The 22,378-nt window shown below is 46.8% G+C and overlaps 1 protein-coding gene across 3 annotated transcripts in view; it reads left to right on the forward strand.

Moving 5' to 3' along the window:
- Nucleotides 1–4,711: 4,711 nt before the first annotated feature.
- Nucleotides 4,712–22,378, forward strand: part of PM20D1 (peptidase M20 domain containing 1) — a 31,133-nt gene continuing 13,466 nt past the window's right edge. For all 3 annotated transcript variants that reach the window (XM_082651272.1, XM_082651271.1, XM_082651270.1), the window contains exons 1-11: nt 4,712–4,992; nt 7,568–7,654; nt 9,155–9,387; nt 9,835–9,921; nt 11,145–11,278; nt 11,578–11,697; nt 12,450–12,525; nt 12,898–12,959; nt 13,202–13,280; nt 15,286–15,357; nt 20,550–20,718. In XM_082651272.1, the coding sequence (XP_082507398.1) occupies nt 4,818–4,992; nt 7,568–7,654; nt 9,155–9,387; nt 9,835–9,921; nt 11,145–11,278; nt 11,578–11,697; nt 12,450–12,525; nt 12,898–12,959; nt 13,202–13,280; nt 15,286–15,357; nt 20,550–20,718 (1,294 nt within the window). In that variant the 5' untranslated portion in view covers nt 4,712–4,817. The remainder of the gene's footprint in view (nt 4,993–7,567; nt 7,655–9,154; nt 9,388–9,834; nt 9,922–11,144; nt 11,279–11,577; nt 11,698–12,449; nt 12,526–12,897; nt 12,960–13,201; nt 13,281–15,285; nt 15,358–20,549; nt 20,719–22,378) is intronic.

Here is a 22,378-nt window from a genome sequence, read left to right on the forward strand (position 1 = left end):
CCATGGCCGCTGAGCCTGCGCGTCCGGAGCCTGTGCTCCGCAACGGGAGAGGCCACAACAGTGAGAGGCCCGCGTACCGCTAAGAAAAAAAAAAAAAAAAATCAGTTACAAAAACATAACTTGAACAAAAAAATAGGCGTTTAAAAAGTTTTTAAAAACACTTCTGAAAAACTCATAGTCAAAGAAGAAATTATATGGAAACTTTAAAACACTTAGACCTAAACAATAATGAAAATACTACATATCAAAACTTGTGGTACATAGGGAAGTATGCTTCAAAGTAAACTTATAGCCCTAAAATGCTTTTGTTAGAAAAGAAAAAAGACAAAAATTAATGAGCCAAATATTCAACTATGGTAGTTGGAAAAAAAAACAAAGAAAGCAAAAGAAAGGAGATAGTAATAATAGAATAGCTAACATCCATTGAATGGTTACTATATGCCATGTACTCTTCCAAGCCCTTTACATGTATTAACTTATTTAATCTTTCCAACAATTCTGAGAGGTACATACTGTTATTATCCCCTTTTTACAGATGAGCAAACTGAGGCTCAAAATTTTAAGTAAAGGGCTTCCCTGGTGGTGCAGTGGTTGAGAGTCCGCCTGCCGATGCAGGGGACACGGGTTCGTGTCCCGGTTCAGAAGGATCCCACGTGCCGCGGAGTGGCTGGGTCCGTGAGCCATGGCCGCTGAGCCTGCGCGTACGGAGCCTGTGCTCCGCAATGGGAGAGGCCACAACAGTGAGAGGCCCGCGTACCGCAAAAAAAAAAAAAAAAAAAAAAAATTTTAAGTAAGTTTCCCGAGATCACTCAGCACAACTCCATGAATGTAGAGCGCCTAGGAATTTAACCCAGGCAATCTGGCTCCAGAGCTTAAACTCTTAGTATAAAGTTGAAAACTTAAACAAAATGAATAAATTGCTAGTAAATATAATATACCAAAATGGAATCAAGAAAACAGTAGAAAGCCTTAAAAATCCTATAACCATTAAATGAAACCAGCAGTTTAAAAGCTTTCCACAGAGAAAATACCAGGTCGAAATTACTTTATTTTTTAGAATTATTAGAAAAATATCTTAGGTTTTTGGTCCTACTTTACATACACACTCTTCCAGAGCATGCAAAAAAAGGCGGGGTGGGGAGGAAGGTCAATCCTTTAGTAGTTTAAATGTGGTAGAAATTTCCCTTTCCTTCCCCTTCCCACCTCTCCTTCTCTCTCTCTCTCTCCCTCCCCCCCCCACCGCCATAAAAGCAGATCATCACGGTCCAACATGGCTGCTAGAGCTGCAGCCATCACATATGAGAATGGAGGAAGAAATTTAAGCAGAATGTATCTGCTTATCCTTCATTCTCCACATTCAGTCACATGGCAAACCTGGCTGCAAGGGTCTGGGAAATTTATTCTTTTAGCTGGGTATCAATGTGTTGAGCTCAAACTCAGGGTTCTTATTACTTAGAAAGGGGGAAAGAATATTGGGGCAGCTAGAAATCACTACAATATTCTCTAATTAGATTTCTACTATTCACTTGATATCAAACCCAAAACAGAAAAATTACAGGCCAATCAAACTTACAAACAGAATTGCAAAAATCCTAAAGGAAGATGCAGCAATGGGTTTATCCAAGTTGAGTTTATCCCAGGAATGTCAGGGCAGTTTACATATTTTAAACTTATTAATGTAATTCATTACATTAACAGGCTAAAGGAGAAACATGCTCTACCTGACTTTGAGATGTATTTTAAAGTTATAGTAATTAAGACAGTCATATTAGCATAGAAATAAACAAAGCAACCAATGGAACAAAATAGAAAGCCCAGTTTTCATTCATACATGAAAACTTAATAAATGAGAGAGTTGTCCTTGCAGATCACTGAGGAAAGGACAGACTATTTAATGGATGTTGCTGGGAAAATTGGTTACCTAGTTGGAAAAAAATAAAATTTGACCTGACCTCATACCATTTACAGAAAAAACAATTCCAGATGGATTAAGATCTTTGATGTAAAAGGCAAAAGTTTAAAATTTTAAAAAGAGAGCATTGGGCTTCCCTGGTGGTGCAGTGGTTAAGAATCCGCCTGCCAATGCAGGGGACATAGGTTCAAGCCCTGGTCCAGGAAGATCCCACAGGCCACGGAGCAACTAAGCCTGTGTGCCACAACTACTGAGCCTGCACTCTAGAGCCTGTGAGCCACAACTACTGAGCCCGTGTGCCACAACTACTGAAGCCCGCGTGCCTAGAGCCCGTGCTCCGCAACAAGAGAAGCCACTACAATGAGAAGCCTGCGCACTGCAACGAAAGAGTAACACCCACTCGCCGCAACTAGAGAAAACCCACGCACAGCAACGAAGACCCAACACAGCCAAAAATAAATAAATTAATTAATTAATTTTTTTAAAAAGATAGCATATCCTGGTACTGGCACAAAAACAGAAATATAGACCAATGGAACAGGATAGAAAACCCAGAGATAAACCCATGCACATATGGTCACCTTATCTTTGATAAAGGAGGCAAGAATATGCAATGGAGAAAAGACAGCCTCTTCAATAAGTGGTGCTGGGAAAACTGGACAGCTACATGTAAAAGGATGAAATTAGAGCACTCCTTAACACCATACACAAAAATAAACTCAAAATGGACTAAAGACCTAAATGTAAGGCCAGACACCATCAAACTCTTAGAGAAAAACATAGGCAGAACACTCTATGACATAAATCACAGCAAGATCCTTTTTTGACCTACTCCCTAGAGAAATGGAAATAAAAACAAAAATAAACAAATGGGACCTAATGAAACTTAAAAGCTTTTGCACAGCAAAGGAAACCATAAACAAGACAAAAAGACAACCCTCAGAATGGGAGAAAATATTTGCAAATGAAGCAACTGACAAAGGATTAATCTCCAAAATATACAAGCAGTTCATGCAGCTCAATATCAAAAAAACAAACAACCCGGGCTTCCCTGGTGGCACAGTGGTTGAGAGTCCGCCTGCCGATGCAGGGGACGCGGGTTCATGCCCCTGTCCAGGAGGATCCCATATATGCCGCGGAGCGGCTGGGCCCGTGAGCCATGGCCGTTGGGCCTGCGCGTCCGGAGCCTGTGCTCCGCAACGGGAGAGGCCACAACAGTGAGAGGCCTGCGTACCGAGCAAAAAAAAAAAACAAACAAACAACCCAATCCAAAAATGGGCAGAAGACCTAAACAGACATTTCTCTAAAGAAGATATACAGATTGCCAACAAACACATGAAAGAATGCTCAACATCACTAATCATTAGAGAAATGCAAATCAAAACTACAATGAGATATCATCTCACACCAGTCAGAATGGCCATCATCAAAAAATCTAGAAAAAATAAATGCTGGAGAGGGTGTGCAGAAAAGGGAACCCTCTTGCACTGTTAGTGGGAATGTAAATTGATACAGCCACTATGGAGAACAGTATGGAGGTTCCTTAAAAAACTAAAACTAGAACTACCATACGACCCAGCAATCCCACTCCTGGGCATATACCCTGAGAAAACCACAATTCAAAAAGAGTCATGCACAACAGTGTTCATTGCAGCACTATTTACAATAGCCAGGACATGGAAGCAACCTAAGTGTCCACCAGCAGATGAATGGATAAAGAAGATGTGGCACATATATACAATGGAATATTACTCAGCCATATAAAGGAACGAAACTGAGTTATTTGCAGTAGGTAGATGGACCTAGAGACCGTCATACAGAGTGAAGTAAGTCAGAAAGAGAAAAACAAATACCATATGCTAACACATATATATGGAATCTAAAAAAAGAAAAATACAAAATGGTCAGAAGAACCTAGGGGCAAGATGGGAATAAAGATGCAGACCTACTAGAGAATGGATTTGAGGATACGGGGAGGGGGAAGGGTAAGCTGGGACAAAGTGAGAGAGTGGCATGGACATATATACACTACCAAACATAAAATAGATAGCTAGTGGGAAGCAGCCACATAGCACAGGGAGATCAGCTTGGTGCTTTGTGACCACCTAGAGGGGTGGGATAGGAAGAGGGTGGGAGGGAGGGAGATGCAAGAGGGAAGAGATATGGGGACATATGTATATGTATAACTGATTCACTTTGTTATAAAGCAGAAACTAACACACCATTGTAAAGCAATTATACTCTAATAAAGATGTTAAAAAAATAAAATAAAAAATCCTTCAGTCTTAATGTATTTGCCTGGAGTTGCAAAAATGCAGTGTTAACATTGATATCAAAAACACTTTCAGCGAATTCCTAAACAGACACAAACATTCTCATCTAATATACTTCAAAACAATGTCTATAGACAGAGCAATATTGTTCCAATTGAAATGAAATCAAGCCTGGGGGTGCAGAGCTTCCTCAATGGAATCTAAGGGAATGGTAGTCAAGCCCTAAGCTTCAGAGGAAGCGAGAAGTAGATAAAGGTCTGATAAACTTTGTTCATTTATTTGCCTTTTCCCCCTTTTATTTGGTCTGTTGTCATCTAGAAAGGGATTTACGAGTATCTCAAAGCAGAAGATCAAGTGCAGGCAAGACCTTGCACTAACTTGCCTGGAACCCTACGCTACGAGCTACAGGGCGAGAAACCACAACCCCCAAAAGGCCTTGCGGGCCTGGGGCGGGGCCGTCCCGTGGATTGGTTGTCCTGCATCTCCAGGCAAGGGATGATTGGCCAGCCCTGGGAATGGAGTGAGACTAAGGCAGTTGCGGGAATTAGAGCAGTGACAGGCCGAAGATCGCCGGCTGGCTATTTAGGTCCAAACTCCAGCCCGCCGACTGGCAGCGAGGAATTGAGAGAAACATGGCTCGGCCGTACGTTTGCCTGCTGACCCTGGCGGCTGTGCTACTGCTAGGTATCGCCACCGTCTCCAGATCGAAGGGCCTGCGGGGCAAGGGCAAGGGGCATCAGAGGGCGCCGCGAATCCCTTCTCAGTTCAGCCAAGAGGAGCGCGTCGCAATGAAGGAGGCTCTGAAAGGTGAACCTGGGTCCCCTTCACCACTTATTCTCATATATAGGTCGCTGTCTCCTCGGGCCAACCCGCGACTCCCTTCTGCCGCCACAGAGGTCGGCTACTCGAGCTCGAGCTCCGCAACACCCCACCGCCGAGCCCTGGCCCCATTCACAGCACCTCGTGCCCGACTTGGGGAGCCCATTCTTCTCCTAGACCTGGCTTCTGGGGACTCCAGCGTTCCCAGCCTACCCTGGAAGCTTCAACTTTGCCCTTATCCACACTACCCCACCCCCACCTCCGCTTGCCTGGAGCACGGGGGTTGGCCACAATCTGATCTCTTTTGGAAGAGGTGGCTGCCAGTGTGTCAGGGGGTCATCACTGCCTTGGGGAGGACGGGGCAGGGCAAAGAATCCCTCCAACTCCTGCGTGAAATCTCTGGCCCCATCCCTGCTGGAGGTTGGACTGGATACCCTCCTCCCTCATTTGGGGGGTGTTGCCCCATCACTGCCCAGCTCCTCCGACTGACCCCTTGAATTCAGGCTGAGGGTACTGATCACTGCCAATGTAGGACTTGCTGGAAGATGGGGATTCTTGCCCCTCTCCAGGTCTCCTCCTTAGGTGAAGTGATAAAGGAAGGGTCTAACGTCTTTTTAAATGGCACAATTTTAGGGATCTGAGGGTGCAGTCCCTTCACCTGACACTGGAGGGGACCCCCTAAACTCTTCCCCCCACACTCGAGGTTACTGTGTGGAGGGGGAGCAGGGAGATCTAAGCTGTGGTGTGAAAAGGTAGGGAGAGATGCTGGGGGTGAGGGTGCTGTGTTCTAGACCCCCCATATTATCCCAGTATCCCCTGCCCCCTTTTCCCTCACCCCATGCCCCCAGTTCTGTGGCAAATCCAGATTGTGAAAATGTACAATAAATGTGTAATGAGTAAAAAAAAAAAATACAACAGCTTTTAACTTTGAGAGTTTTCACTTGTTAAATCACTTAAGACTAAATGATCTGAATCTTATCTACAGATGAGGGAAATTGAAGTTTAGGTCAGTTAAATGATCTTCCCCAGCACCCCGCACCTTGGAGTAAGCACTGGGTGACAACATCTAGTGCCTGTAGTTTCTAGATGGCTCCAAAAAGAGGTGTGGGAGTGTTGCCGGGGTGTGAGATGTTCCTGATTTCTTCTCCTAAAGGACATCTCTCCCCTAGACCGTAAACCAAGGCTAAAAATTTATTTACCTTCCCAATCTGCGTTTTCCAGGAGAAAAGAAGAAAGTTTCTGTTGAGTGCTAGATCCTGTGGTATAATGAGATCCTTCCTCACCATTGGGCTTAACGCCAGTCTTTTCCCTTCCATTAAGTGATGGATTAAAAGAAACTGCCTACGTAAACATGTGCCGGCAGATGCAAAAGCTAACCCTCATTGTTAAATATAAATTGTGTTTGTGCTGGAGCGATAGGCCTGGGAGGCAGAGCAGGGCTTTCCCAAAGCATCATAGTATAAATAGTTCTCTGAAGGGCATTGGGCAAGCAGCTCACTAGAGTCTCCCTGCACAGAAGAAAGCAAAAGCTAGATTAGAACCTAAAAAAGGGGCCTCATAGCAACATGGCTTAGAATGCTGAGCAGGGGACAAAACACCTGAGTTCAGAACTCGAGTCTGCCTCTCCATCTCATGTAGGCAGTTTTAGTCTTTTTGAACCTTGGCTTCCCCAACTATGTGGTAGGCTATGACGCAGGGTTGACTCTTAGCAAAACTGAGTACAGAAGTCAGAGGCCCTCCCTTGACATCAAGCTGCCCTGGGTGCATTTGTTCCCAGTGTTTTCGGACAGCCATCTAATCAAATAATTTCATGATCCATGTGTTTCTGCGCCCCTCCTCCCCCCCCCACCCCCGCTGTTTGCATTTGATAGTGGAACTCTTTAAGAATGTAAAGCCTTCACCAAGGGATCAACCTAGTGGCAACTCAGCAACTGAGACTTCCGGGTAGAGTGGATGAGATTGTTTATGACTGAAGAGCTTGTTTGGGAGCTTCTAAATCCACCCCTTCCCAGGCATCATGTGCCCAAAAAGCTGGCCTTGGCTGAGAGAACAGTGAGACTCTGGATGAGCCAGTCTAAGAGGAATATGCCTACTCTCTGTACAGAAAAGCACACAAAGCTTCATTCTCGTAGGGACCCAGGACAGCGGGCTCCTTAGATTCATTGAAGGGAGGGTGGCTTCAGAGGCAGAGTGAGACCTTAGAAGCAATTTATAGCAGCTTCCCACTCAGGGTCAGGATATAAAATCTACTCCTGTCTGACCTCCCCCACCCCATCCCATCTCGGACTTTATTTTCCTTTAAGAACCATATTAGCCTAAATAAATTCAAAGAACTTGAGTTTAAATCCCAGTTCTACTGCCTGTTTCTGGACGGTCTTGAGCAGCTCACCTAACGCCTGTAAGCTTGTTTCCTCAGTTTCGAATAAGGGAAAACGACAGTGCCTACCTCAAAGGATTGTATTGCCCTCCACCATAAGATAATGAATGCAAGAGAACTTTTTATGTACAGAGGGCTGTGGAAAAATCAATGGTTGTTATCATCTTCCATCTCTGACTCTGATAGGTGCCGTCCAGATTCCAACAGTGTCTTTCAGCCCCGAGGAGCTCAACACGACAGCCCTGGCTCAGTTTGGAGAATACATTCATAAAGGTCAGCCACAAACTGTGCACAAGGGGCAGGAGGGGTAGCGCTGGAGACACGGTGCTTTTACAGAGTGATAAAGAAGTTAATTTGTGACTGACCACGGGCAACCTAATTTGTATGGGCCTCTTTTGACCAAAGTTTGTACATAGTGGGGAGCGATAGAAGGGAGACTCCAGGAGTTAGAGTGGACACAGAGTAGAGACTATAGATTTGCCCTTTGAAGAACCAAGGCACATAGCTGTTGGGTTGGAGTTTGAACTCTCCCAATCTTTGCCCTAAATATGTCAGTCAATACATATAATCTAATCAAAAGGTAGGACTAGGAATTCCTTCTCCCATAGTTGCCAGAACTATGCTCCATGCTCCTCCCACCCCTACCTCCATACACATACCTACAGCCCACACATGTGCACATCCCACCTACCCAAGCCCTACTCCAGATTCATTACTAACACGTTTCTGAGCTTCTAGGCAGTCGACAGCTTTGAACTGTCACATCAGTCCTCTCCCCCTACCCCACTGCCCATGAGCTAAAGAAATATGGGTCAACGGAAAAAAGGAGACTTGGAGCTCCCCCTCCCCATAGAAGAAGCTCATGGAAAGTAGTGAGGCCACTTTCCTAAATCAAATAAAAAACAGCCCCCCTCAAGTCTCAGGCGGGAGGGGCTGGCAAAGGCACGGCAAGGAGCCCCCTCTCTAACACTCTGGGGACGGGTGGATCTGGGGTCAATCCAGCAGGCTGAAAGTCTTCACTAAATAGGAGATAAAAATCAGGAAAGAAATGTACAGTAAGAGTAGACTAGGTAAGCTGGCTGACAAGAAAAAAGCATATTCTTTATTTTTGTTTGGTTGGTTGGTTTTAGGTATCCACAGAGGTATATATGGATTCTTCCAACACAGCCCAGAGGGAGATCAAAGTTCTTTCTCCCATGTTTCTAAGGCCGCCTGTGTTAATACTTATCTATAACCAGAATAGTTGACCCTGGGAACACCCACACCTGCACACAAAATTGTGGTCATATGCTAGACAGAATAATCTTTTATCTCCATATAACACAAACATTAAAAGTATTGTTTTGTAAAAGAAAACTATCTCTGATTTTTTAATATATATATAGTGGTCATGTTTGGTTCCAAGTAATTTGGATACTGGGGCCTATTATATTTAAAATTTAACATAGTCTTCATCTCCGTCATCCTGTAACGTGTATTTGTGACAACATTAGAGGTCAGACCAAGCCAGATCTTAAGCTCTTATCTGTCATAAGGGTGGGGTCTTGATATGCAGGTTATTACACAGTAATAGCACATTATAATATAGGGAAGAGGTATTTCAGAGATTGGGCAAATCAGGAATCAGACTGGCTTTGTACCAGAAGGCTTCCTAAAGGAGGCTGCATGTTTTAAAGGGAAAAGAAAAAAGCAGGGAGAATCAAATGGTAGGAAAACCAAAGGCAACTGTTGAATCTGGCTTTCTCTCATTGCTTTTCATCTCTCTGCTTCTAGTCTTTCCTACTGTGTTCAAAACCAGCTTTATCCGGCATGAAGCTGTGGGAGAGTACAGCCACCTGTTCACTGTCCAAGGCTCGGACCCCAGCCTGCAGCCCTACATGCTCCTCGCTCACATTGATGTGGTGCCTGCCCCTGACGAAGGCTGGGACGTGCCCCCGTTCTCTGGGTTGGAGAGTGATGGCTTCATCTATGGTCGAGGCACACTGGACAACAAGAACTCTCTTATGGTCTTTAAACGCTATGTTCCCTCTGCCTTGGAGTCCTAAAGATTAACCCAGGAGGGGGGTGCTTGGCTAACCCCTGGGAGGCAGGAGGCTATGGTAGAAAGAACCTAGGCTTCAGGATACCTCGGTTCCAGTCATCAGTTTGTCACTTCCCTAGCCCCGATTTCTCAAGTGTGAAATAGGGATTAGAGTAGATGATCCCCAGGTACCCTTTCAGCTCTGACACTGATATATTTATGCTTTCCTCTAGGTGGTAAAAGTTTCATGCAGAGCTCTGCTTCCCTACATCCCATCCCCTGGGACCATTTTAATTTGTTCTCTCCAAAGAGAGTCTATCACATCCTAGTCCCATCAGCCCTATTGCCAGCAGCCAAATGTCTCTGATGCCCGTTGGTGCCACACCTTAGAGAATAAGCCTTTCTCCTCTTCCATTGTCCTTCTGTCCCCCAGGCAATCCTGCAGGCCTTGGAGCTTCTGCTGATCAGAAACTACATCCCCCGAAGATCTTTCTTCATTGCTCTGGGCCATGATGAGGAGGTAGAACCCCCTCATCCTATACCTATCTCTGGGTCCCCTATTGGGGGAGGGAGTATGCTTCACCCTGGTCTGGTTTGCTCCCCGGCTGCACTGTCTCCAGGATATGGCGTGGTAATTTGCCAACTTCTCTGGGTATCTGTCGCCAGAAATATCTAAGGACTTTGACCAAAATGCAGATGCCTGGGCTCTGTGCCATAGATCCGAATTTGTTATTTTTAAAGACTTTTTTTTTTTTGTGGTACGCGGGCCCCCCACCACTGCAGCCTCTCCCGCCACGCAGGCCCAGTGGCCACGGCCCACGGGCCCAGCCGCTCCACGGCATGTGGGATCCTCCCGGACCGGGACAAAAACCCACACCCCCTGCATCGGCAGGCGGACCCTCAACCACTGCGCCACCAGGGAAGCCCAAGACTTTTTTTCTTAAGAGCAGTTTTAGGTTCACAGCAGAAATGAGAAGATACAGAGATTTCCCTTATTTGCACGAATGCACAGCCTCTGCCAATATCAACATCCCCCACCAGAGTGGTATGTTAGTTACAAATGATGAACCTACACATCATAATCACCCAAAGCTATAGTTTACATTAGGGTTCACTCTTGGTGTTGTACATTCTATGGGTTTGGACAAATGTGTAATAACATATATGGTATCATTATGGTGTCATACATATTTTCACTGCCAATTCATCCCTCTCTCCTTCCCCCAAACCCTGGCAACCACTGCTCTTTTTACTGTCCCTGTAATTTTGTCTTTTCTAGAATGTTATATAGTTGGAATTATACAGTATATAGTCTTTTCAGATTGGCTTCTTTCACTTAGTGATATGCATAGATCTGAATTTTTAACAGACTCCCTGGTAATACCTGAGGCAGGCACGTAATCCATCAGATACGCCTAGAGAAGGACTGGTGTGATGGGAAGAGAAATAACAGGGAGATCAACGAATGTGTTTTATTTCCAGTGATGCCACTTGCTTTGACCCTGGGCAAATCACTTCACGCTCTGGGTCCCAGTCTCTTCCCTTGTGAAATGAGGGGCATTGGGCCCTTCCAGCTCTGACACTCCAGGATTCTGTGAGGCAGGATTGTCAAGGGCCCTGCCCCCCAGGAAGAAGCCTGGGTGGGGAGGCTCTGGAGCCCCCAGCTATGCTGAATGGGTCTCTATGAGCTACCTCTGGAGGTCAGGCTGAGAAGGACTGTGGCTCTGGGTTCAATGTCTGCAGGTATCAGGGGTAAAGGGGGCTCAGAAGATCTCAGCCCTCCTACAGGCAAGGGGCATCCAGCTAGCCTTCATTGTGGATGAGGGGAGCTTCATCTTGGATGGTTTCATTCCCAACCTCCAGAAGCCCTTTGCCATGTGAGTAAAGCACCCCAGCCCCCAGCTTGGAAGGCGTTCTCACCCCATTAGAGTTGACCTCAGCCTGGTGTCTCTAGACCATGCGAAACAACTCTTTATTTTACTCCTCTTGCTTTAATCACCCCGATCTTCGACCAGGTCTGGGCTTCCCTTTCCCTTCCTCCTCTAGAGTACATTTTGTTAAGCAGCATGAAGCTGACCCCCTGGCCCACCAGACACTGCACAGATGGGCCTGGGGCCTATGGGATCATTCAGGGTGGGAGGAGGTCAGGAGGGCCCTCTCTGACCCTCTGCTACAGGGTTTCAGTCTCCGAGAAGGGTGCAATTGACCTCATGCTGCAAGTAAACATGACTCCAGGCCATTCTTCAGCTCCTCCAAAGGAAACAAGCATTGGCATCCTCGCAGCTGCTGTCAGCCGGTAAGCAATTCCTGGCCCTGCTCCCTTGCCAGACTCAGGCTGGAAGACCTGGCATTTTCCCACTTTGAGTGTGAGGAAGCTAAGCTTCTTGTCCTGAAGCTGGGCTGAGAAGCCGCCATGGGGGCTGCGGGAAGGACAGTGGGTTAGACATCAGAAGAGGATCTATCCATTATGGCAAGTAAGGGCCAGCAGACAAAAGCTAGGTTAGGTAGCTGGAACAGTCCAAATTCCAGGCCTGAAGTTAGAGCTCACAAGCTGGAAAAGAACTGTCTAAATTCTCCACCTGCCCTGGCAAGATAACTAAGGCAAATAAAGGCTGCTGGCTGTGGGTCCGGGTCTATAACAGCAGAGCTTACCTCTGGCCGGTTTTCTTGCAGAGTAGGAAGAGGAATTATATTCATTCATTTAAATATTTAACTATCTACCATGTTCAAGACTTTGTGCCCAGTGATGGGCATACAGACAGTCCCTTTCCTCTAGGAACTCAACAGTTAGCGAAAGAGACTGACAATTTGGCTGCAGTGTGGTAGGTGCAATGAGACTGGGGGTGCCTACCTTGGGCTTGGTAGACAGGGACAGCCCCACTTGTGCTTTGAGATCTTGGAACGGTTGGATTGGTGGAGGTGATGGGGAGGTGAGTGGGAGGCCTCCTGGCCAGGCCTGTTGAAACATCCTATCTCTCTCCTTCTCTTCAGACTCTGCTGGTCTTAGACTGAGTTGAGTGAGTCTTGAGAGCTCCATTTCTCTTCCAGACTGGAGCAGACACCAATGCCAAACATGTTTGGAGGCGGGCCGTTCAAGATGGCATTGCAGCAGCTGGCAAACGAGGTATGAGAAGGAATCTCGCAGACCCCTTGTCAGCTGTGGAAGAGGAAGAAAGGGTGGCGGAGAAGTTGCCTTTCGAGTAATAAAGGAGCCCTACTGCTGACCAGTGCTCTGCCCATTCTCCCCTGTTCCCAGCCTGTGGCTGAGCCCAAGATGTGGGGATCCAGCTTGTTCTTTGGGGCTCTTGGTGCTCAGGCTGAGAACCTGAGATCTAACACCGGGCAGCCTGAGGGAGCTGGTTCCCACTCATCCTTGAGGCTACTGCCAAGTGCCCTCAAGGCAGATCCAAAGTAGGGAGAGACGCAGGCCCCAGAACAGTGAGCCTGTTATGCTGACCCCTCTGAAATCCTGCTGACCTGCTGCTTTCCCTTTCAGTTCCCCTTCCCGACCAACATAGTCCTGAGCAACCTGTGGCTATTTCAGCCCCTTGTAAGCAGGTAAAGTTTTATCTTTCTGTCCCTCATATCCCCCACCCCAAACCTACCCACTTCCCAGTCCCCTCTCTTTGGCTTAACTGGGCCTGACGAACCATCCTTCAGCCACCAGACACTACATCTAATTCGTACATAGGACATCCCTCCTTGTCTTAAAGATCTCCAAGGTTCAGGAAAGGGGGTAGTCCAACAACCCATTCTTTCTTTCCATTGTACAATGTCTTACCTTAGTCCTTCTGCTTTAGGTTGATGGAGAGGAATTACATAACCAATGCACTGGTCAGGACCACCACGGCACTCACCATGTTCAATGCAGGGGTCAAGGTAACACCACCTGGTTCCTCCCACACACCCCTCCATCCCTTGGCTTTATCTCCTGGCTTCTCCTTCCTTCTCTGGTTACAATTTGAATAGTAGGAAGGCCCAGTGCTGAACTGTCCTGTGTCATCAGATGGGTAAGCCTCAAGAGCAAGCGTTCTAAGCTGACGTCTACAAACTCCGTGAAATTGCTGGACAAGTTTCATATATGTGCATTTCAGGGGCCCCCTCAGGTTCTCTGGGTCTGTACCCCTTCAAAAAAACAACCATTACGCTGGTGTGAAGAGGCATTATTTGGGAGTTAATTCTTGTGACCTATACTCATTCAACATGTAATATATTAATTTAGCATTTTGGTCACATAGGCTTAAAGATTCCCAACCTCCCTACCACCTTTGTATTATTCTTCCTCATATTTTGGAAGATTTATTCACCTCACAAATTAATGAATGATGAATATATTTTCCCCTAGTGTTACCCTGAATTGAATGAGAGAAACTCACCTGCCATTTAAAAAATCTATATCATTTGTGATATACATAACACTTAAAATACATACACTGTCATTCCCCAAAATACAGTAAATATTGGGTGGCCTTTGCAAACGTAAATTCTATGAGGTTTACTTTTTTTTTTGGCCACGCAGCGAGGCTTGTGGGATCCTAGTTCCCCGACCAGGGATCAAACCCCGGGCCCTCAGCAGTGAGAGCGCAGAGTCCTAACCACTGGACCACCAGGAAACGCCCGAGGTTTACATTTTATAGAAATAAGTTTCAGGTGGACCACTACTTTGATAATTTTTTTTCCAAGAACTACTTTTCAGCAAATTGGTCTACTTCCAGTTGGACCAGCCACTAAGGGGCTTGTCTGTTTGAACTAGCCACGCTAGCTCGCCTGGGCTGAGGCCTTTCTGAAATCTGGAAAGGAGTTAGACCATTCCAATTTCTACCAGTACCACCAGCACACATTCAAGGAGCACCATTCACCTAGAATACAGTGTGGCCTTGTGGAGCCCTGGTACTGTGCAGCCCGGGTTGAGTGTAAGTGAATGGTGCCTCAGAATTCACTCCTGACGTAACTGTGTGTGTCAGCCAGGCCCGAGTGTGTCTGGCGTGTCAGCCAGGCCCGAGCTGGCTTCACCAGCTGCCTAGAGAGTTCACCAAAATAACAGTACTGTGTCCTTGCATTTGAATGGTGTTTTTATCTGTCCAGAATACTTTCACATTTGTTATTCCATTTGGTCCTCCTCACAGAGGATTATTGCCCCAATTGCCAATTGAAAGACAGAGACACAAAGAGGTTGTCATTATTCAAAATCACATGGCTAATTTATAACAGCCAGTTCTCCTGTCCCTAGCCTGGTGCTTTTTTTGCACGATACCAGTTCAAAGAAAGATAGGCAATTGGGGAATCTGTTCTCTCGCGGGCTCTGGGGAAAAATTCCCTCCATAGCTTAACTCTCTTCTCCAATTAGTCTTGGATTTTTCCTGGTCAAACAGAGAACAGAGTCAAATTTTGCAGCTGGATGTGGGAAATCACCATCACCGTCACCACCACCATTATCATGATCAACCCCCTGAGAGCCATGATGGGGCCTCAGATGCTCTGGGTGCCCTATCCTGAGTAAGGACTAACGCTGACCGCTGCAGAAATGTCCTGGGTGCCCTGGGAAAGAGCACACACAGAAGACTGCCTGTGGCACTGCATGGGGCCAAAGCAGAGGTGTCCGTGCACTCCCAGAGAAAGCAGTCTTTCTCTGAGCATCTCTCTGTGACCCCCTCCAGGACCAAGAAGCATGAAAGTCTGGCCTGAAGCAGAGACACACCTCTAGCGTTGAACACATGTCAAGGGCCCAGAGAAGACAGGGGCTGACTGAAAAAATTAAGCCTTGGATTTTTCAATCAAATCAGCTTCCTCTCCCCTTGCAGGTGGTAGTTGGCACTTCCTGGGCAGGGGTCAGGTGTGGGGGGCTTGAAGTCGGCTCAGCCAGGATTTGTGGGTCTCTCTCTAGGTGAACGTCATCCCCCCTGTGGCCCAGGCCACCGTCAACTTCCGAATTCACCCTGCACAGACAGTCCAGGAGGTACGTACCATGTGTTCCTGACAACTGAGTCAGCATCAGTGAGATGTGTCTGTCGGGACTGCGGTGGAGCTGCAATCCCAGGGCTGGCCCAGGCTCTCATTTGTTCAATGATTTTTCAAAGGCTTCCTATGTGCCAGGTGCTTGGCTGGGATAGGAGATCTCTGGCTTGGGGGAACTTGGAGTCTGGGGATGGGAGATGAATGATAATAATAAGTGACAAATAGGAAATGATAACAATAGTAGCAAACACAGGCAGTGAACTTTCTGTGCTCTTGGCACTGTTCTCAGGTAGACATGTACTCATTTAATCCCTACAACCACTCTATGAAGTAGGAAATATATTATCCTCATTTAACAGGGAAAACAGAGGCACAGATAAACAGAGGAGGTAAATAACATGCCCAGGATTATACATCCAGCACTAGTTCCGGAGTCTGTGCTTTTAGCCACTACACTATACTTGGATTATAACAAATAGGGCTGAACAAATTACCACAGGACCAGTGCACAGAAGGGGGCTGATGCTACCTCTGAGGATCAAGAAAGTCTTTTGTGATCACTAGAAATTTGAACTGGGACTTAAAGACAAATAGGACTTTGCTAGAAGTAAGACATTCAGAATTCAAATAAAGTCTAAAGAGTTGGATAACTTGGGGGAGAAGTAATGGAAGATGAAAATGGAGTTGTAGTTTGGGGATCAAGGCCTTGTATGCCATGCCGAGGAGTTTGGGCTCTAATCTGTGGACAAAAGGGAACTGTCAGAGGTCTTCAAACAGGGCTGTGATAGACTCAGATTCTTTTTTAGGGAGACAGTGCTAGTGGTGATGCTGAGGAAGCCCTGGAGTAAGAAGAAACAGTTAAGCTGTTACAACATCTCAGGCAGTGGGTATAGAGGTTTGAACTAAGGCTGTGGTCATGGGGTGAAGAAGGTACCCACCAGAGGTGGGTGTGAGAGTTGGGTTCAGCAGGTCGCTGTGTGTAATGGATGTGGGGTGAGTGAAAGACAGGACGGCCCCACGGTTTTAAACCTGGGTAGTTGGCCAGGTGCTGATGCCTTTAACCAAGATTGGGAATTCAGGAAGAAGAGCAAGTTCACAGAGAAATAAAAGGGTTTAGAAATTTGAGAAGCTTCTAATATATTAATAGGCAAGTATAAATACCTCAGATCTAGAGAAAGAATGAACTAGAGATAGAGGCTGGAGTATTATTAATTGAAACCTCTACAGCCAATAAAATCCCGCGGGAAGGGTGTGTGGAGTCTGGAGAGAAGAGGGTTGCGGACAGTGCCTTGCAATGTTCTGCTATGAATATCAATTTTAAAATTATAAAAGTGAATGTATAATTGCAAACCATGATGAGTGCTATGAGGAAAGGGGGCCGGGTGCTATCACAGAATATAACAAGGAACCAGACCTTGTCTGTGGGGTCAGGCAAGGCTTCCCTAAGGATGTGATATTTGAACTGAAAGCTAAAGGGTGAAAAGAAATACACAGAATGTTTGACATCTGTAGGAAAGGCTAGCTTATTTAAACATCAGGTTGAGCTAAAAAGAATTTCGAAGGTAAATCTGATCCTTCTGAAAAGGATCAAAAAAAGCAACCTAACAACTGTCAGATGAATAATATGTTCCAGGATTAAGCAAGGTAAGGGTCAGGTCATCGAGGGTCTGCCACATTTAGACTTCTGTGGTCCTTTCTCCCTGGGGCCTTCCCTACAGAGGATGTTGTGTGTCCTCACACAGGGCGGGAGGCACACCCCTCATTGCAGGGGTTGGGGGGATGAGTTGACAGCCAGCCCAGAGTCACCCAGCATTGGCAGGGATCTGGGACAGTGTAAGCCCTGGGCTCTGCTGCTTTTCATCCAGTGCCAACCTTTGTCCTCTCCCTGGGGACTCATGGGACCAGGAAATCACTGAATTCCCCTCACTGAGCTTCTTTCCACCAGTTTTTTTTCCATCCTCATTCCAACTCCATGCCCTTTCCACGGGCTGTTTTCCACCAGCTGGGGCTTTCATCTCCCCAGGTTCTGGCACTCTTCCCTCCTCTCCAGTCCCCTGCCACAGTGGCCTTCCTTCCCGGCCTATCTCCGGAATCCTTAGGCCCATCCTGCTCACCTGCCCCAGGGAGGAATGCAAAGCCCCTGTCATCCCAAAAGCACGCAGCACCTCTTTGTCCTGGTCACTCCTCTCCCTCGTGCCCCAATTCCATGCATCAGGGACACTGCCTGCTGGTCTGAGGGCCGAGGGTGCAGAGCCTTGCGCTGGATCCGATGGAAACATAAATGGCTCCCAGAGCCCTCTTCCTCCATCTTTAGCTGGTCTCTCCCATGTCGTGGATGTAGATAGGTCTCCGGCACCCATCTGTGCGGAACAAGCGCCTTCAGAAATGTAACAGGCTTCCATGTGGAAAGGAAAGTTTGTTCTGCATGGGCCTCAGGGAGTAGAAATAAGGCCACTGGGAGATACTTCAGGGAGCCCCCACTTAAAGGAGAGTTTGGGAGTATGGCATCTTGGATGGTAATGAGCTTCTCAGAGGCTGGATGTCCACCTATCTAGAGTGTTTTACAGAAAATTCCTTTCTTCCTTCACTGATTCATTCACCAAGTGTTTATTGAGTGGCCACTATGGGCTAGACATTCTTCCAAGCACTTGGGAAAATGGGGAACAAGCCAAGATTCCCATTCTAAAGGGGCTTAGGTGCTAGTGGGTAGAGACAGCAGGAAGCAAGCGATCAAACTGAAACCCAAGAAGGAGCAAAGACCTGGGGGCAGCATTCAGGCAGCAAGAGCACAGGCCTCGAATCTCAACAGAGATGAAATCCTGCTGATGTGTCTTGTACTATTTTATCCTGTGGACTCTACAGAATATTTAAAAAATAAATAAAAAGAGGTGGGGGGGAGGTTAGATGCTACAGGAAGCCATATCTCAGTTCATTATTAGGAAGACATTCATAACAGGGTTGTTCAAAGGTGGAATATATTAAAACACATGACGGTGAGCTTTCCGCCCCTGGAAATATTCAAGGACAAGCTGATGACAGCCTGTCATAGACGATCTAATGAACAGCCTTTCAGTAGGATAGAAGCTGGTCTTGCTAACTCTAAAAGACCTTACCAATTTTAAGTACACATTGTCCTTGCCTTCAACGAATTCATCATTCACTTGAGAGGAAAATACAGCTTCGCATAAAATAGAAAAGAGCTCAGAGAAATGAGGGATCAATGTGCTCTACAGTGACCCTTGAGGTCCCTCTTACCATTGATGAGTCCCTTCTCTTAGTCCCATCCTTGTGCCTCTGATTATTGCCCAGGGTGGTCCCTCCATTCTAAACAGGCGAATAACAGCTAACATACATGGAGTGCCAGGAACCAGCCTAAGCACGTTACATATATTCCGGTAGTGGTAACAACCACCTTACCAGGTAGGTGCTACTATTATCCTCCTGTTAACAGATGAGCAAGCTGAGGCACAGAGGTTAAGCAGCTTGCCGAACATCACACAGCAGTAAGCGGCTGTCTGTGGCACAAAGTTCGGTGTTACTCCTCAGTTTTTGTACATGCCCCTCTCCATGCTCAGACTGCCTCTTGCCTCTTCTCCATCAGTTTCATATCCTTCCTTCAAATTCTGGCTCAAAATTCATCCCACAAAGGAATCCATCTTAAATGAACACCCCGCTCTTGCTGGCTCTGCTCCACGCCACCTCAACCTGTAGGTACTTTGGAAGCAGTAAAGCATCATCCCGGTAAAGTCAGACCACGTTCAGATACCCAGCCCAGCAATACCAACTGGATAAACCTTGGGCAAAAGCTCCTTAATGAGACAACTCCCATTGTTACTTTTATTGGTTCACATCTTTTAAAATGTGTGTATCCAACGTTCATTGCATGCCTTTTATGTTCTTCGTGCTAGAAATATAGAAATGAGGTGTTTGGGTCAGGACCTATCCTAACAGCTGGTGGGAAACCTGGGCTCTTGTGCTCATTGAGGGTGGTCCAATCTGTGTGCCGTCTTCAATTTCTGGAGGCAGGAACCTTAAAGTGAGTTGGGACAGGGAGCAGCAGACACTTCTGGGGATGACTTCAGGAACCTTTCCAGTGGGTCAAGAATATATCCAGACTATATATTAATTCTTGTAGCAGAGTATTAGGGACATAAGTGCTAGAGTGAAAATAAGCTCTGACAAGTGAATTGGCTCCTACCCCTAATCCAACAGCAGGGAATTTGGTTTGCTTTAAATGGTGGTTTCGAAGCCAGAAGTAGGAACCCTCATTTTCTTCCCAGACTCAGCTCATAGCATGCTTCTAGGGGACACTGACCTAAAAGTGGTCTTCTTGAGATAATGCCCCCAAGCTGTGAGACAGACACTCCCCTTTCTAGGGCAGAGACAGTTCTAAAACAACTGCTGATCAGATGGGTTGAGACTACTGCTGGGACTTTCCCTGGGTGGCTGAGTGGGCTTGGGGGGCCACCCTAAGTCAGCTGCCTGGTCCATTCCCACATGGCTCCACGGGACCTGATCCTCAGGGTCTGGTCTACATCCTGCCTGGGACCAGGACTTTTGCTGAGTTCAGCTCTAGTTATTTCAGACTGAATTTTCTAGAAGCTTCCTCAGGTTCCTTCCTGAGGAAAGGAGGCACAGAGAGAAAACTTGAATACCAGTCCCCCAACTCCTGACTTCTTGTCTGTTGAGCTCATCTTCCTGGCTCCAGTGCAGTCGGTTTCAAAGAGGAAGCAGGGATGCCCAGAGAGAAGAAAGAAAGAAAGTATATGACCCTGTCACCATCCGTCAGAGACTCTCCCTGGCTGAAGTGAGGTCATCACATCTATCCCCCTGTCTCGAGATGGTTGAGATTTCCACTGTGCTGTCTCTTCTACATTTTCACCCAGCCCATGGTTCTCAACCCAAGGGAAAGGACCCAATTTCCTGATTTTCCAATCCCCCACCTGCCTCGTGGCTGTTAAGGCAACCTCCCAAACATTTAACCTAAATCTACCATGCTGTAGATTTCCAGGAAGACCAGCCCTTCTATCTCCTACAACCAGTCGGCTGAAATTGAGGTCCCAGTGCCAAAGTGAGTCTCCTCTGTAAACTCCAGGGCTCTGCCTTGCTGGAGAGAAATCAAGACTGTTTAAATTCATACAGTACTTGGATAGCAGATTAATAAATCGAACTCCCTTTGTTTCCTCCCTCAAGGTCCTAAAACTAGCCAAGGACATTGTGGCTGATGACCGGATCCAGTTCCACGTGTTGAATGCCTTTGACCCCCTGCCTGTCAGCCCCTCTGATGATCAGGCCTTGGGCTACCAGCTGCTCCGCCAGACCATACAGTCTGTCTTCCCGGAAGTCAACATTGTTGCCCCAGGTAATGACTTCATCAGCTGTGGCTGGGGGGAGGGGGAGCTGGAACTGTATCCTGTCTAATATCCACTGCCCCACCCCCACCCCAGCTGTTCAGCCTGGAAACAGCTGGCTGCTTCCTCTCCTGATGGGACTGGAGCTGTATTTTCCCCTCTGAGTAGAAGTGAAAAAGCAAACAGGAAAGGATCAGAAACAATAAATTAGGTCAGCCAAGCCTGGGTCCTTGCTTAACCTAGGCCAGCCAGTCTGGCATGGAGGAGAGGATCGGCTCCGACTCCCCCTCCTCTGGAGGAGCCCCAGAGGGGGCCAGGTTCCCCATCTGGTTCTGATCCATTCTAGGATAGCAGTTCAGCAACAGAGCTCAAAATCCGCAGCCCAGAAACTCCTCCTGGCTGTACCATCTGAATTAACCTCCTTCACCTCTCCCAGTAGCAGCGCCGCTACACCCCTTTCCCAGTCTTCTGACGTACCTTCCAAGTCTATGCTGTATAGACGGTGGTTCTCAAATTTAACAGGAGAAGAGGATCACCTAGGGAATTTATTAAAATGCAGATTACCTGGACCCACTCCCAAGGATTCAGGTTAACCAGCTCTGGAGAGGACCCTGGAATCTGCCTTTTTAACAAATACTCCAGGGGATTCTGACACTGGAATGATGACTGACCACAGTTTGAGAATCTGTGGTCTGTGATGTGAGGAAGAGATGCTCTGATGTGAAGACCTGTGTTCACTTTCCTTTTATCTAGCTTTAATCATGGATTCTCTCATTTTCTAAGCTAATATTAATACTTAGGACCTGCCCCTGTGCTAGGCATGGGCCCTTAAAGAGATTACAGTGAAATTCTGCACCCATAAGCTCCTCGGGTGTGGGGAAAAAGAGCAGCCTTGTTTTTTAATCAACTTAAATCAGATCCACTCCTCAGAAATTCAACCTCAGACATTATTGAAGCCTCCAAGCACCACCACCACCACCTGAATCAGGCCCTTGGGGTCTTATGCGACAGCATAGCATCAGGATCCCTTAGTCTGTGGTCATCGGTCCTTGTGGTTGCCTCTGAGACATCCATTATCCTGGCCACAAGGTCACTTCAGGTTGCAGATTTCCTCGGATTCCCTGGCCTGTCCAGGGGGTGAGATCTTTGACTCTAGACCCAAGAACATACCCTGAATGTACCCTCTGAGATTTGCCACCTGCTTGGACTCCTGCCACAGAGCGGGGCCTGGGTCCCCACCACCTAGGAACCCTCGCTTGCACACTCCCAGATTCTCCTCTCTTGGCCCTCAAAGGCTCCCTATCTTACCCTCTCCTTTCTGGGGCACCTGCCATAATCCCATCAACAGAGTTGGGCTTTTACAGAATAAAGATAGGCAGGCATCAACTGGCAGAAATCCCCAAAGCCAGGAATTGTGAAGGGGCTGATTATCCATTTAAAACCAGGAGTGAAAAGTAGAACAAAACACAAATTACCATCGCAGATCATCCCACCACACTTTAACTGATGTTCCAGGGGGTCTTTCTTTAAAGAACACTCCTACTGGGGAATGGGGTGACCTGCTACCTTCAGGAGAGGGGGACACTAGAGAGTATCCTGGGACTTTCCAATCCTGAAGTTTGACTCTAGGAAGACAGAGTCATCCTTCAGAGGACAAGAATAACAGGAAAT

This window comes from Grampus griseus, assembly GCF_964374135.1.
Source record: "Grampus griseus genome assembly, chromosome: 1".
NCBI lineage: Eukaryota > Metazoa > Chordata > Mammalia > Artiodactyla > Delphinidae > Grampus > Grampus griseus.